Raw genomic sequence first — 17,946 nt, forward strand, 5'->3', positions numbered from 1 at the left:
TTGAGTACAAAATTTTTCAGCTGCATGTAATAAAATTGTTTTGAGTTCACAATTTTTTTTTTCATACTAAAATTCTATTGTATTCATATAAAGAATAAATTTATATCTATATTTGATCTATCTAGATTATATCTGTATATACATTAGAAAATCTATATTAAGAATAAGATAAAAAGCAAACAAAACTTTCTTAAAATATTTTTTTTAATAAAGAGAGGACTTTTGAAGTAATAAATTGCAAATATTTGTTTACTGTTCTGTTGAACTTGAGAGAAACTAAAATATCTTAGCCAGGTGATGACAATCTTCTTAGTCAGCTCATTTTGCATCAAAAGCTCAGAATATTGATATGCAAGATTTTAAGAACATGATATAAATGTTAAAAAGATGTTTGGGAAATGTAACTATTTTCTAGATACAATAAGTTTGCTTTAATTAAAATTCATAAATGCACATATTTTATTTTGTGTAGAAATGTGTTTAAAGGCATAATACTTTTTTGTAACATTAGCAGGGTTGTTGATTTAAATCAGCTTCATTTAAATCAAATAGGTCTTTTTTTAAAAATCGTTGATTTAAATCAACTGATGTTTTTTTTATATCTATTGACAGTACAGTACAATCTAAACTGTGCAATCACTTAAGAAATGAGAAAGCTGGAAATCTTTTGTTTCTTTTTATACAGTTTAGCAACAAATAAACTATTGTATTTATGTTATCTTTAATATTGTGTACATTAGTTTCAAATCACAGAATGAAAATGTCTCTGTTACTAAATTAAATAACCCAGAATTAGAATTGTGTTGTCTCTTTTATTAATAAATTTTTTTCTCATAATATGTTTACAGTATCTGTGACATAATTAAATTTTCTATAAAGAAATTTTGTGAAAAAAAATTAACACAATCTGTTACAGTTATTTTGTCATTTTAAAAATCAAGAGAAAAAAAAAAGAAATATCAATAGCAGAGAATGCTAATTGAAACTTTGTTTTAATAGTTAAAGTATTCCTTAAATTCTCTATTTCATTTAGTCTAAATTTCAATCATGCATTTGCTTCAAAATGGTTGCTATGCATTATAATGAAAAATCGTTTTAGGTAGTTAGAGCTTCTAAAATATTGTTAGTTTTAATATAAATTTAATTTTGATTAAACATTTGCAACGTTTTTTAATCATAAATCAAAGTTCATACAGTGTATTTGAATAAAAATCAACAAAAATCACTAGCTCTGAACATTGGGAAGATCTATATGTTTAAAAAAGTATATACACATAAATACATTTTTTACTGTCTCCAGCCAGGATATATGTGATAAACATATAAAGCCTGAAAATAAAAAGAAGGTATAAAGTACAACAAAACACCTAAGTATTTGGAAACTCAAAAGACATTCCATCATTTTATTCTTTACACCAGTAAAACAGCATTTATGCAACCATCATTTTCTGGGTTGTTAGTAACTTGGGCATATTTACCCCAAATAACTTTTCCACCCTGTGTCACCAATCCAAGTTCACTAATATTAACTTCAATAACTGATCCCTTTGTGATAACACCAAGATTAGTAAACAAAGCTGAATTGGGATTCTTTTTCACACCTATGATAGGCAGATAGAAGGTGGCTTTTAATTCAGGATGTGTTACATGTGCCTTGTTAAATCGTAGACCCATAGGACGAATAAATCTTTCAAACTTAGGTGGCTTACGAGTAAATCCCTCTCCAACGTAGCATACTTTGGTGACCATTCTTTTCCAAGCTTTCTTTTGACGTTTACCGGTCTTAATTACTTTAAAGGTCTCCTCTTCACTAACACCTCTTACTTTAGGTAATGGCACTGCCCATTTTCCAGCCTTTTCTTTTCGCTTTTGTTTAATAGTGTTAGACAAAATTTTGGCTCTAGACTGACCTTCTCGATCCAATAGATAAGTTGGTAAAGCACCCTCAGGCACTTTTTCTGGATCTCGCTTCTTGGTGCTCTTTTCTTCATGCATACGAAGAGTCTTTTTCATTTGAATTTTTTCAGTGAATCGTTCTCGATTGTATATTTTAGCCTTAATACCTCTCAGTTTCTTAGCTTTTTGTGCCAACTCATGAGGACGACGTCCCTCCTTCTTCCTTTTCTTTTCATGATAATCAAAACGATATCCATGCCTTTTCCGAAAAAGTTCAATGTGTTCATTTTGTGGCATTTTTTAATTTCTAAAAAGAAAAAGATCAAAACGTTAAAAGTCAGGTGGGTCATTCTATGCAAATTGAGTCAGAAATATCTAATTTTTTGTAATAAGATACAATAAAAGGTATTATGCAAAACAAACAAAAAAAAATTACTAAATATTCACACTAAATATTAGTACTAAAATTATGAAAAGTCTTTTTCATTAAAGTGGGGGAATGATAATATGATGAAGGAATAAATTTTAGATATAAATATGTCTAAAATATTAATTTTAATGAATGCATTAAAGCATATGTCAATTCCTTTAAAAAAGCTTAGTCAATTCTTAAAATCTCTTCAAGTTAAAGAGAAACTGATTTTTTTTTATCTAATCTTTAAAAACATTAGAATAACAGAAGTGTCATTTTTTTTTGCTAGTGAGGGCATTGTTTGCTTTCGAAGTAAAAAAATAACAAGATATATTCTTAAACTACCCTATAGGGTGACCTGGGGTAATTCCTGATCAAAAAATGCAAACATCTATTTTGTGAAAAAACTATTCAAGATAGAATTTTAATATTTACTGGAAGTTTGAGGCTATATGAGATGAGTCCTATGCTACCTTCTTTTGTTTGAAAATCTAATTCGAATTTAAAAGATTTAAAATTTTTAGTGATCAGGAATTACCCCTTCTCTTGATCATTTCTGGGGTAATTCCCGATCACTTCTGGGGTAATTACTGATCACCAGTTTTTATAATAAAGAAGCTGTTTAAAAATAATTATACAATGGTAATTAACAAATTAGACATCAAGATCAAACAAATAAACCAAAGAGATATGTTTAAGCAGCTAATAAAACGATTTATTTAAAAGCAAAAATAAAGATTAACACCTTAAATTTTCCAAAAATTTTTGCATCGTGCCATACATTTTAGGCAAGCAACCAACTCATTCTCATGTTCTTCTGGAATATAAGAAAGAGTTCCATCATAGGTTACTTTAGCTGGATCTTTTAACTTCATTAAGTGAGAGAATAAAGTTAAGTAATCTATGTCAACAGCTCTGACAGCTGCTCTCACCCTGAAATTTTCATTTTCAATCATTAAAAGAAATTCACTAATTTTGCTTTCTAGAAACTTAGTATCCTTTTTAGGCTTATAATTTCTCCCCATATTTATATTAGGCTAATTTATAAACTTAAAAATTATTCTAACAATGTACACACATAAAATTAAGATAGAAGCAAGGTAAGACGAACCAGAAATGGTGCAAATCAGAACACATTTGTCTTGTATACAGTTAAAAACAAATTTTGTGATTACAGTTAAAATATATTTTATAGTAGTTCCACTTAATAAATATGATCTGCTAATTAAGAAAACACAATTAGCTATTGATTAGCTATTTTTTATACTATTTATAAGAAAAAATTTCAATGATCAGGAATTACCCCAGTGATCAATAATTACCCCATGTGTAGGGGGCTACATTTGATATAGTTTCCTATAATTAATTATAATGTTTAAAGTAGATGTGAAACAATTAAACAAAAGCTTACACTATTTTTATATCAAAGAAAAAGAAAGTAACTCAAAATATTTATTATTAAGAGAAGGAGTGGGATCTTTGTAGAAATGTGCACATTTTGAAACCCATCTTTGAAATGGAAAATACAGAAAGCAGTTTAAAAGATACTTATTTTGTTAGATTAAACAAAAAACTATTATTAAGTAAATGCAGTTATACTTTAGTAAAATGTACAAGCATTCTTGTCCATGTCTCAAATTTAAAAAAAAATTTTTTTTTTTAAATAAAACTTAAGTGATCATTATTTACCCCAGAAACAGAGTGATCGTGAATTACCCCAGGTCACCCTATGAGAAAACTAGGACACTTATTACTGTCAACCAGGGTTGGCAGGTTTTTGACATGTGACAGTTTAAACCATGGTTTAAACCGTCACGTCAAAAACCTCACTGTCAAAAATGTCAAAAATCTATATTCATATGTGAAATTTAATTAATACATAAAATTTATATATTTTTTAAAGGATAGTGTTTCTAAATATGTTCTAGAAAAAATAAATTTAAAATTTTGAAGAAACACTTATATTTTGAATAGTAACCAAAATCTTGTACTTTTGAAAACTCACATCTTTTGTAATATTATGTATTCATTTTCATGTGTTATTGAAAATCTGCAGTGATATTATTAAGAAATTTATTTATAACCAAATTTAGTGTATAGTATAGATTATACTAAAAATTAGACATTTTTAAAGATAAACATTAGCAGTTTTGTACATTAGACATCTTCTTTTAAAGAAAAATCTTTTTAATATTCTTTTAAATCTTCTTAATAATCTTTTTAACATAAGACAATACAAATTTAAGTGCTTTCTGTTAAATACACAGAGTAGTTAGTGTCGATTTACAGTATATTCAGCCTATTCATTTGCTATGCTGTAAATTTAGTTTATCTAAATACTTGTGAATTTCATTTTGCTGAATACGATATAGTTTTGTTGAATATCTAAATATCCAGCTGTTGAATAATTACTTCTTGCTTTCAAGATATGCATTATTTGTATTCTTAATACAAGTGGATAAGTGTAATAATTATAAATAAATATAATAAACAATATGAATTATATTTATCATTATTCATAAATATAACTACTTTTAAATTCAAATTAACATACTGGATAATAAAGATATTCGGTATAACATTAAAATTTTTTTTTATATACTGGTATCTTATATCAAGTTTGTATTTATACAACATAACTTGTAAGTTCCTTATAAATATTAGTTATATGTTCCTTATATGTCAAAAATGCATAGTAATAAACTTTTAATTTTCTTAAGTATCAAAAAGAAGAAAAAAAAATTTTTTAAATATAAATATTTAAACAATTTTTGTGCAAAATTTTTCTGCACATGCATTTGAATATAAATTTCTGAGATTTTAAATCTGTTATTTTACCTTAATTTTAATTAAAAAATATTTTAAAACCTGCTGATTACCTATAGTATAATTAAATTTCAATATAATGCATGGCAACTGTTGGTAGTTTTGAAGTTTATATATTTTCTTGGCAAACTTCAGTTTTTGACATTTTTGACGGGTTTTCGTCGGTTTAAACCAGTATTATACCCTTGTCATGTCAAAAACCACTTTTTGACATCAAAAACCCAACCCTGCTGTCAACCCCACTAAAAGGAATACCACCGGTTTCACCAAACCTAAGCAATAAAGCGGCTTATTCGATAAAAAGAGGAGTGCAATATTCAGCCTCAAATTCCAAAGTTCTGCAAAATGTTACTTTTTAATTGGTATTTAATATACAGTATAGCGTTTTGATTAAATAAACTCAGTTTTATGATCAGTAAAAATTATAATTAAAACTGTCTTTGTTAGTATCATAAAATACAAATGTCATTTAAAAAGACATAAAAATATATCAATGTTAGTGAAAAGTATAATATAGGTACTAAAATATTTTTGATGCCTTACAAAATAATTGATGACTGAAGTCTGCTTTTATACCAGTTTAATTCGTCAATTTATCACAATAAGAATTTCCCTATCAGTTTCTACTAAGACTCTCATGACCTGCGTATTTCTTTCCTACACATTAAGAATTTCTTAAATTTTTACTTTTTTATATTCTCTTAATCCTCAAAACTTGAGAAATTTCAAATAAATGCACTATTTCAGTTTATGATATTTTGAAATCTATTGCTTCCAAGATGCATTGTTTTGTCCCCCCCCCCATAAATTCAAATCATCCCTTTTCACACTCAACTTGCAACTAACTCAGAGTTATTCAGTGTAATTAGGCAATGATTATTCTATTTAAGAGAAAGGCACACGACACTGTTCACTAGTGTGTTAGGCCTTTGAAACTTTTTCTTATCAAAGCTAACAGCACACCAGGAGGGAATCACAAAACAAATCACTCTGTACCTTTTTAACATTCTAAATTATGTTTAAGTGAAGTAAGTTAAAGAGCGGTAAAATCCCCATTGTTTACTTCAATGTATAACTGACAGCAAGATTTGATTACTTTTTCAGCTTTACCTCCATCACCTGTTTAGACCAATTAATGAACAGACAGTCGCTATTGAAGGGACCACCTATTGTATCCTTATCTTAACTGATAAATGGAAATATCATTTTAGCTTCTCAAAAATAAACAAATGTTTTCATTTTAGTACCTCTTTATGCAATTAGGCAGGTGCAAAAAATAACAAATATCCATTTAAACAGGTAAGTTTCAAATTCAGATAAATTGATGTGGTTCCATTAAACTTTATTCGTATAAGAGGGTTATCCGATATGCCATTAAGTTGGGACGACTGTATTACATTTTTAGAAAATAAATTAACTTCATAAATAGCAAAACTTCCATTCTCTTAGAATGAGGGAATGATATGAGACAAAGGCGGATTTACGTATAATCTAGATACCAACACTTAATGTGCATACATATCAGGGGTCTGTCTAGGTTTTTCTGAAAAGTACCTATTTTGTGAAAATTTAGACATAATTTGTGAAAAATTAAAAACTATATTAAAATATTAACACAAAGACATGGTAAAAGTATAGATTTAATGTTTCTTAACGGATACAAAAACAAAATTTTAAGGAAAAGTATTTTGTGAAGCTACCGTTTTTCCTAAAGTTGAATTTGTGAAACTACCGTTTTAAATAAAATTGAATTTGTGAAGGTACCGCTAAACGGTAGCGAATTCGGCCTGGACAGACCCCTGTATATATACACATATTTGCATTACTTGGTACTGGTTAAAACCTGCAAATCAACAAAAAGGATTCCACATAAATTTCTTGTACACTAACACAGACAGACATTTTTGCCTTGAAATGTTACTCCCTATCTCTCTTAACCGGACACCATTTTCATAAGTTATAAAAAAAAACTATTTCTGCATTAAATTCCATGAAAAAATATGCAACTTTTCCCCATTTTGAAAGTGTGTAATTTTTGTGCCTTATCCATAACTAAAATTATTGTAAAGCTATTTCACTACTAAAGAATCAATCTTTCACCTGTCACTCATGTGTAGGCAATGTACTGCTTAAGTGAAATAACTGACAGCAGCAACTTTTGCTACTTTCACTTGGACAACAGAGGTTACGAGACTCCACAAGCTGAAATGACTTCTTAAATTAAATCTTTCAGATTTACGATAAAATCGGTACAAAAAAGTGCATTAAAATTTGATTATTTAAATGTCTGATTTAACTTCAAGAATCATATTTTTGTATTAAAAATTTAAAACTTTTTAATACTGTGCTTTAACTTTTGAATAATAATTGAGGATTTTACAAGGAAACAGACAAAAATGAATTGCATCAAAACGTAAAAATTAAATAAATATGCAAGTGACAAATCAAGAGTAAGAATAATGTATTAAACGTACCAAGATTTTAAAAACTGTATGGCAATAGGTAGTTGTAACTGGGAAAGAGTGATCCGAACATCACTTGGATTTATAATGAAACTGGTAAGAATAAAACGAGTCAAAAAATGATTACCGAAATTTTAAATTTGTGTATCGTAATATCATATTTAAAATATTGGATTTCCTTAAACCATGCGGAATAAATACAATAACCGCAGGAAAAGCTATTGAGAAATACTATAGAATCTGAAAATTGAGTGCATCAAAAAGTGATATTTAAAACCATTATGTGGATATACCAATCTCCAGTGGCGATTAAGCGTACTTCTTTTTAAAATTTATCCTTTTTGACAAAAACTGTAATCCGTTGAATGAAATTAATAAATGGGAAATCACAAAGGGGGAAGGGGTCAAAACCGTGAAGGCAGAACATTGTTTATTATATAGACCATTATTTTTGATCTCCAAAATAAATATTGCGTTAGAGCAATTTTAATGAAAGAGAAATGCATATCATTGATTCATTACTTGGTTATTTCTTTCTCGCACTCACTCGAGCCTTGAGATCCTTTTTAGCTAAAGTATTAATAAAGTATCATAATCTAGATTTATGGTAAAGCTATGAAAGAAATTAAATGATTGAACCCATGAACCTTTTTCTATAGATGATCGCAATGCTAGAATATGCCATCTGGGGAAAAGACCGGTTACATGCCTTTGACCTGTCAACCTTTCTTCTCCTCTTTTCAGTTGTATAGGAATGTGCAATATTTTTCCTTTTCCTAATATTTTTTGTTTTTAATTAACAAAAATATTTTTTTAAATTTCCACGATGCTTTCTTTTAGAACTATGCTTAATGCAGTTTTCCGCTCCTTATAGTTTCCCAACTTAAAAGATTTTAATCTATATAGAAATCAAGACAGTAACTAACAAGCTTCCTTCTTTTATGACTCTCCACACGCTAATGAGGAAAGCATGCCAAGTGATGCCATAGGTAGAGGAGAAGGTTCTACTCTATGCCACCTGTAGCCCATTTCGATCGCCAATTGATACTAGAAAAAACGTCTTTTAAAAGAATTATTGAAGACTAAGTATTATGTATAAAATTTTAAGCAAAAGTTAATAACGAGTAATTATTTGACCGAAGTGTATGTTGAAATACTAATTATTATGACCATATCGTGTCCCTAAAAACAAATTTGTGGGTAATGTTCTTATATTAAAAATTTAATTTATTTTGAATTTTATTCATCTTAATAATTTAAGGGAATTATTATTACGAAATAATTTAGATTAAAAAAAATTTTGTTAGTAGAAAATATTTTTCCATCCATGAATGCATGACAACTGCAATGGTAATAAATTTCCGCTAAGTCCCATTGAAGGCGCTATAATTTAAAGCATAATATTTAATATATACAATGAACGCAAAATAAATTTTTTTAGCGACAATTTTGATTTAGAATAAAAAATTGCCACTTAACATTTTCTACATAGATTAGCATACTTAATAGAGATTCCGAAAATAAACGTTTATGTAAGTTTCTGTTTGATTCTCAATTTTTCTATAAAAAACTTTCATTCCTCACTCTTGAACTTGTTTATACCTGTTAACATTCTGCATGCGACTATTTTCTATCTTCCGTATCTATCACTTTAATTTACTCCCGATCCTGATATTATGAAGATTACACCATTCTTTTTGGTCCTCTCATCTGTGAGATTGCCTTTTGTCTTCACCTTCTCCCCGTCAGGATGACATGATCAGGTTTCCCTCTCTCCTCCAACCCCTGGAGGACCTGTACAGATAGGTTGCCAAGAGGTTTGTGACGCTTGGCCTTGCCATAGTTATAACAAAAATCCCAACTTTTCTTAAAATTCAAACAATACATGTTCATTTGTTAGATGTACAACAAGTATTCTATCGATTAACCAAGTTACAAAGCTAAGTTTATTGTCATTTTATCACTAAAGAGAATTTTCAGTAAAACAAAACTTCAATTCTAATCCGCTTTATAAATAGAATTCTAAAATTTCAACTGCAGCCCTGCGTCTGATAACAATTCAAGTTTTATTTAATTCTTGAAAATTAAATACATATATATATATATATACACACCCAATTTATTGGTAATCAAAATTTTTAAACGAAAAATGTAGGAGTATTAATTTCCAGAGATAGAGGGGAGGGAAAGAAATCAAGATGCCAAATAAATTTTAAACTTGCAAATTTTTTTTTAAAAAAAACATGTAGATGTTTGCCCGGTGGTGGCTACGAGTTATACCTTCCTAATTGGTCCCTTTCTGTGATGTTTTTTTTATAGTTTCTCGCGGGCCACTGCCCGGAAGTTTTTTAAGACATGTTGATTATTCTGCCACAGATTGAATACGGAAATCTCCTCTGAATTATTTCTGTTACAGTTGATTAGAACAAAATTAGATAGACTGATAAACGCTTGCATTTACACAAAAAAATCTAAATGATTTCAAAAGGCGGTCGTTGGTACGTAGACGTTTAAAATGATTGGTATTTGAACAATCTATAATTTAAAAGGTGAAAGAAAGAACATCAAGTAAAAAATTGATAACATACATATGAATCAAAAATTTTTTATGAATAAAAGAGGAACAAGAAATGAACGACTAACCTGAGAACCACGTGTACGAGTTTATTAAGAGGAAACCCGAAAGAAACTAAATTTTTAGTAAATAAATATTAGTAGTTGTAGTAGTAGTTTGACGATGCAAGAGGAAAAGAGATGTCTATGTAACCGGTGGCAACGAAAAAAAAAATTGCCTTTTTCAATGGGAAACAAGCACATGACGTCACAGCATTTGTTTGCAATCAATTGGGTGGCAAGCTCACTAGTGAAAATCTATGTAATGTGGATTTTTTGGAAAAGAAAGAGCAAATTAAACATTTTCTTCAATTTTTAAAAATATATTAACGGCCAATTTTTCGATAAAGTATAGTTTTGAAAAACTGTTAAGCAAATTGTGATAGTCTTTATTTGAAAAAGTGATGATTTTTATGGGTCGGTAAGTGAGTTCTATCTCTCTTTTCTCTCTTTACAGAAGTTGTTTATTGTAATTCATAAAATAAATAGTTGCTCATTTTTTACTTTAGATGTTAATTAAGTAGATTTAGTATAACATCTGCCTCATAAACAAAGCAAAATAATGACCTTTTTTTCTTATTGTGAGTTAAAATTACTTTGTTTTTGTTGATAAGCTTCTGGAGGGCACATCTTTGAAAATAAGTTATTTTTTGATAAGTATACAAATACACATTGCTATTAAGGTATTTCGCATAATAAGAGTAAAATTTATTTATTTTCATGTGTTTCTACCAAACTTTATAAAATATTTAACTCAGGCTTTGATAGTCTTCGTGTGAGAAAAAAAGTCTTATTTTTATTGCTGAGTGTGCTCTTTCCTTAAAGTAATGTTTGTTGTGAATCATATTAGAAATTCTAGATTGTTTACTTTATATTTTAATTGAGTAGATTAAGTATGATGCCTGTTTCATTAATAGAGCAGCATAATTAAAAAAAATTAGTTAATGTGCATTAAAATTGATTTATTTTTATTATTAATTTTGTGGGTGGCAGAGCTTAGAATATATGGATTTTTTCTGATCTTTACACACGCATATATATATATATATATATATATATATATATATATCATAATGATTTTTTAAAAAAAAAATCATTGATTTTGATATCATTGATATATATATATATATAATATATATATATATATATTGATATATATATATATATATATATTGATATATATATATAATCATTGATATATATATATATATATATATATATATATATATATATATATATATATATATATATATATATATATATATATATATATATATATATATATATATATATATCATAATGATTTTTTAAAAAAAAAATCATTGATTTTGAAAGTTAAAACACAGTGTTTTAAATTATTGATGCTTTTTTTATTTTTTATTTTTTGCTTTTAAAATTTATTTTAAATAAATTGCTGCATTAATTAATTTTAGTTATTGAAATTGCTTTCTTTCTTGGTGTGTGTTAAATTCCAACACATGTGAAATTACATTTTTAAAAATCTTTTTGATTCTTAAGATTGATTGATGGCATTAAATGTGTACAGATTAAATTACACATTTAATGCTGTCTTAATATAGACTTGCATAGCTGTAAAAAGTAATTAATAAACATGATTTTTTTCAACAAAAAAAAAATGCAAATTATGTTAATTAAAATTCTACCTTTTGATTAAAAAAGCATGGAATTAAAATCTACATTTTATTTTATTAGTGGAAAATGTATATTTATTAAGCTATAGTAAAAAGATAGGTCATATTAGAAAGAAATTACCCTAATATGTCAAAAATAGAAGGAAAGAGAAGGGAGCTGATGAATTCAGATGTTTTTTTCCTGATATAGTGTCATTCTTCCCTTTCAAAGTCTATTTGAAGCAGCAGAGTTGTTAACTGGTATTTTTTTCTCATAATATGTTTATAGTATCTTTGACATAATCAGATTTTCTATAAAGAAATTTTGTGAAAAAAAATTCCAATGAGTACAAAGATTTTTAAAAATATTTTTTTAGCTTAACTTATCTATTTTGATATAAGATTAAAAATGAATATTTTAATATAAAAATAGATAGATTAGATATTTATTTATTTATTGAAGAATGACTACATTTATAAACACAATATGTTGCATTTATTTTGTCATATTAAAAATCAAGAGAAAAAAATCTCATTTTTTAATTAAAATTATGGTTTGCTAATTGAAACTTTGTTTTAATAGTTAAAGAACAGGGGTCTGTGTCTAAGCCAAATTTATTACCACTTAGCAATACCTTTAGAGTCTAGCAGTGGATTGATCGTTAAGACACGGTTCCCAGCAGATCACCGAAGTCAAGCATCACTGGCTACCAAGGGCGGCGCCAGTAGGGGTCGGGGGGGGGCAGGAGCTCTGATGTTCTGATGGGGCCCCCGAAAAGTCTAAAATCTCATTGCATTAATTGTTTTTTTTTTTTAAATTCTAACTCATTTATTATTTATAACTCAAGAGGGCCACCAGATCCCACTTTTTTCTTCTTTTTTTAAAGTTTTATTCAGAGATTTATTCAGATTATTTTTTATTTTTTACATAGTTGGATGCTTTTCAAAATCTAATCGAAGTGCTTACAAACATAAAATAATTGTTATTCTTCACTTTTCTAACCAAAAGAGCAATAAAACGCTTTTTCTACTGATGAAAATATCCCCACTTTCGTAGCTACCACCCACAGAGTTGTTAAATAGCCTCCTCACTTTACACTGTGAGAATATGTTTTTAGCTTCCTGATATTGCCTAGGGGCTCTTTTCTCCTAACTTCGGAAATATCAGATATCCACAGAAACACCCTTTTGTTTGATTTCTGGTCATAAATTTCTAAGAAGAAAACATTTCTAGGGCTGTAGATAGGGGGAGGGTCTTGTTAAAATCTGTCTTGAGATTTCCATACCGTCCTTAAATTGGGACTCGTTCAATTCGAATTTTTCTCTCTTACAAAATTTAGAAGATATTTTTTCTAATTTATTATAAAAGCTTTTCTTTCCTTTAATCATCCTAAATGCTTCAACTAGCATAATTGTTTACTTTATTTAATTATTGTAGTTGATTTAATTCTGTTATTTTTCAAATCAATCGTAAGAGAATGAAATAGGAATTTCTATATCAACTTTTTGTAGGATATTAAGAAGACATAAATCTTTAACATGGAGGTAAGCAAATGTTTCTATTAAATCAATTTTGGTAAATCAATCAAAACGTGAAAGATTTGAGCAGTTTTTTATACATACATTGAGATTTTTTTGTTTTGTTTATTTATTTAAATGGCGGGCCACTATTCAATTCCCTCTTTGACTGGCCTGTTTGCCAAAACTCTTGATTTGGTCTGTTCCGGATAAAATTGATGTAACAAATGTAATTTAATTTTAATTTTACTTACTGCTAATAGACAGAAACAACATATGATTTTGTTTAATAGAGCATTGAAATCAAATGATCATCAGCTAAAAAAATGTTAAAACATGAGAAAAAAATTGTCTAAAACTCCTGTATGATCAAACTTTCCATGTTTCCCCTAAATATGAAATATGTTTAATTTGTAATATTATAGTTCGTACACGAAATTAATTAATTTAGTTAGCTTACGATTTTATTGTTTATTGATCATTCTATTTTTAACTCCGTTTTGTTGTTATTATGTGTTTAAAGTTAATAAGGCTTCTCAATTTTTTCATTAATAAGGCTTTTAAATTTCCTAATCAAAGTCGAAGCAATTTCTTAAAGTTATAAATCGAAACTATATATAAAAATTTGACAGCTTTGTTTTTATTTTAACTGTGTGCATTTAATTTAATGAAATAAAAATAAATAAAGAAGTGGAAAAAATGTAAATAAATGACTGAATAAAAAAAAAACTTCGTTGTCATATCATCTTTTGAATAATTTGAGTATTAATAAGTTATATAAAAATAAGCAAATTTTTAGTTTAAAAGGTAAAAAATTTTTTTGATTTGTTTAAAAGGTAATTATGCTCCATCATTCGATCATGAGACTATTTAATATCTGTTCCTAGGGATCAGAATTCTTTTTCTATTTTATTGTACTTTATTGTAAAAATGATATATACTTAATATTTTCATGTGATATGCTGCAGTTTTAAATACCTAAGAGATGATTGAAATTGTCAATTCAAAAATCAATTAATATTTAAACAATTAATACGTAAAAAAATAATTGTCGCAAGCAAATTAATATTAAGTAAGAACGAAACAAAAATGATATCAATATATGCTGAATCACTAGTGAGACAGGTGGGATGAACGACATCGAAACCAATTTGATTGAATAGTAAAACTAGAAGGTGTTTCTAAAATCCGGAAATCAATCAAGCTTCAATCTTTTTTTCTTTTTTTTGTCACGAAATTTATCAGGGGCTATTCGTTAGATTTCAATATGTGTTATGTTTTTTCATAGATTAAATATTAAACATTAACAAATATTTGTCTTTTAAAACCTTTCACACTATAATAATTATTAATTCTATATTAATTCTATAAACATCTTATAATAATCATTCTATAATTGTAATTCTAAAACTAATTGCTAATTGATATAAAGCGTTAGTGTGTATATATTAAATGTCTTCCATCGGCGGAGCCCCGACATTACGATTAAAGTTTATTAAGGTAATTACGAATATTATAACCTAAAAACAGACTATTTTTAAAATATTTAATTCGAGGAATGTAGATTTTTCCTCGTTTTATCATTTTCAATCTTAAATAAGGTTTTATATCTGACAGTTAAGTTTGCAGTCCTTGAGTTATATCTAATCTAGTTTTGAATAATTTTTGGTGTATATACATAAGCTGAAAATGAATAACATAAGCCGAATTATGGTTTACTTCTAAATGAACTGATCAATTTGGAAAGCATTTTTCAAGAATGTCAAGTATCCAAATGACTTAATTTATTGAATTTAAAAAACATTTTTAAAAAATATCCGCAAGGCAGGCTTGTATATTTGGGGCTGATGATTATGAAATCTAACACAAAACTGTGAGATCGGGGGCTCTATTCCAGCTGATGGCAGTTTTTAATTATTATTTCTTAATACTGAAAAATGTTTTTCGTATTTTTTTAAGTATGCATGTTAATAACTAGTAATTTAACAATTATTTAAAGAACTGGAAGGCTGTGCTACCTGTTCATTTTGCTCACTAACCCTCGTGGTTGCTTCTGCATTCATTGCAGGTTTAGAGGAAAAACGGTTTATTTCCCTTTTTTTCTACAAAAATTACGATTGAATTACCATTTACATTTTGAAGGTGATTAAATTTAAATAAATCAATAAAATTGGTACCAATCAATAAAATTGGAAAATTGGTACCTGCCGCAGAGTTATTACTTAATAAAGTTGGACTCAAGGGATAGAGCATTCTCCTCCGAATGAGGTGCACCGAGTTCGAATCCCAGTGATGGCTGAGTGATATGAATTCCACACCCGGCTTTTACCGACCACAGTGCTGACGTGAAATATCCTCAGTGGTAAGCGGATCATTTCTTAGAGTTCCCTTGGTATCAGACTAACCGTGGGAGGATTTCGTGGTTTTCCTCCCTATGTAACTCAAATGCGGGCTATCAAAACGTCCTCCACGAATGCAAAAATTTCTTCCACTACTTGATCCTGGAGTTCTCTTGCCTGCTGGATTAGGTTCAAAATTACAAGGCTACGGAATTAAACATTAGTAGTTAGTAAGCTCGAATTTTTGGAATTTTTTCTAGTTGTGCATAAATTTTTTATTGTTTGAGTTGCATTGTTTGAGTAGATTATTTAATTGAGAACACTGTAGAATCTTATGATGGATGTGCATATATTGTTTATTTATTCAGATATCACTTTTATATTTTTTCTTTGTTATTATTTGAATCATGATAAATTTTTTATCAGAAGAAATATGTCTATGTCATATTAATTATTTTTCGTATATTAAAAATTATTGCTTATTTTCAAAATTAACTTAGCCCCCCTGTCGGGGCATTGCTGACCCCCTGTCGGGCTAAGTCTAGCGCCCCTCTTGCTGGCTACGGTCAGTGTGAGGGTGGGTGACCACTTGGATCAGTCTGCGTAGGGACCAAGGGTGTGCGGTATTGGTCCTCGTTAAACTGTGCTACCGTAAAGTGCTCGACTTCGCGCGCAGGTCGTCGGGCTACCGAAGCGGGGGTGCCGCAGAGAATCAAAATTGTGATGGCATGTCTTCGGATGATCCTCCGGATTGTTTCCCAGACCGTCGCCAATAGCCCATTGTGCAGCTCTAGTGCGACGTAAATTAACAACAACAACAATACCTTTACAAAATACTTCACTATATCTGAATCAGCACTGTGGTAACCTCATGTTAGATGTGGAATTTGTATTGACTAGCCGGGTTCCAATCCCAGCCGATACTGGGATTGGAACCCGGATCACCTCATCAAAAGGCGACCAAATAATTTTTAAAAATTATTCAAAGAAAAACTTTTTTCCATCTATTATATTACAAAATATAATATTTTCCATATGTTATAAACTTACTCGTAAAGGGCCCCCATGTAAAAATAGGCCCAGTGCTCCTGAAAACATAAAAACTGCTCTGATTCTATACAAAAGAATTGTCAACCTAGGGCTGTTAGTAATACTTGCGTTGCTCTCATGTCTACTTCAGTTCATGTAATTTTTCAATATAACTATTTGTCTTTTGATTTAAAAGTATTAAAATTAACCACAGTTCATGTCTTTTTTTTTTTTTTCAGCTGCTACCTTCAGACTGCTCAAAGAAACTAGCTGACTAGAAAAAGCTGAAAAATTTGGTGAAGTTCTTGCCACAGCCAACGACCTGGATGGCAGGAAGACTAAGTTTACCTCAACTGACACAGTTTTGTTTTAGAAACAATTGATTGTATTGAAGAATACAATAAATTATAGAAATTAGTATATTATTCTTTACTGTTTAATAAAATTATATTGCATTTACACATTTGACAACCGTTCAAGCCCTAATAGATATTTTGGCCACACTTTAATGGACAAAGGCCATAAATATATTAAATCGCAGCATATTCTACCATGTTTACCCTTTTTTAAGTCAGAAATCTAAGAAAGTGACTGCAGTTATTTTATTATGACAATATCAGTGTAAATATTGCTTTTTTCCCCCCTTCTTTTTAATCAGTTTTCTTAGAATTGAACCTTATGCTGTGAAGATAAGGAATTTTGTTTTCCATACATACTATTTTAGTAAAATACAGATTATATAATACTAAAACGTCATAGCAAAAAAGTTTATCGTTTTAAATTAAACATATTGTAATTTTAATCTACATATTAAAATATAGATGCTGTAAAAAATATTGCACAAATCACTTAAAATTACTTCAAAGTATAAATGGCTGCTAGTACCCTGAAAAAGAGAAGACATATCTTAACAAAACTATTTACTTTCTAGCTTATTTTCTAGAATAATAGTAAAATATACCTTCCTACCCAAGCTTATTAAATATTGATAACTAAGCTGCAGACTTTAAAATTCTATAAGTTTTGGTAATAACAAATAATTTAATTTTAAACAAGCTAGAACGGTTTTGTTATCAGCTTTTTCCAGGTTATAAACAGGCATGAATATTTTCAGAAACTAATTTTCATTTTCCCAAATAACGTAATTTTGGCGATTGTCGGCATTCCACAGCATTCGTTTTTTGAATATCGTGTTGACGATGTCGGTCGACATTGTACAG

General features: G+C 28.5%; 1 protein-coding gene across 1 annotated transcript; it reads right to left on the reverse strand.

Annotated features, from left to right (window-relative positions):
- Positions 1 to 1,372: 1,372 nt before the first annotated feature.
- Ip259 (NSA2 ribosome biogenesis factor-like IP259) lies at positions 1,373 to 10,287 on the reverse strand. The gene is made up of 2 exons (XM_016061875.3): positions 10,240 to 10,287; positions 1,373 to 2,203 (listed from the first exon to the last, which is right to left on the reverse strand). Exon 2 carries the CDS (start codon positions 2,191 to 2,193, stop codon positions 1,411 to 1,413), a length of 783 nt encoding a protein of 260 aa, XP_015917361.1. The 5' UTR covers positions 2,194 to 2,203; positions 10,240 to 10,287; the 3' UTR covers positions 1,373 to 1,410.
- Positions 10,288 to 17,946: the final 7,659 nt, after the last annotated feature.

The sequence above is a fragment of the Parasteatoda tepidariorum genome, chromosome 7 (genome assembly GCF_982258835.1).
Source record: "Parasteatoda tepidariorum strain Cologne lab strain chromosome 7, Ptep-v5.0, whole genome shotgun sequence".
NCBI classification, from domain to species: domain Eukaryota; kingdom Metazoa; phylum Arthropoda; class Arachnida; order Araneae; family Theridiidae; genus Parasteatoda; species Parasteatoda tepidariorum.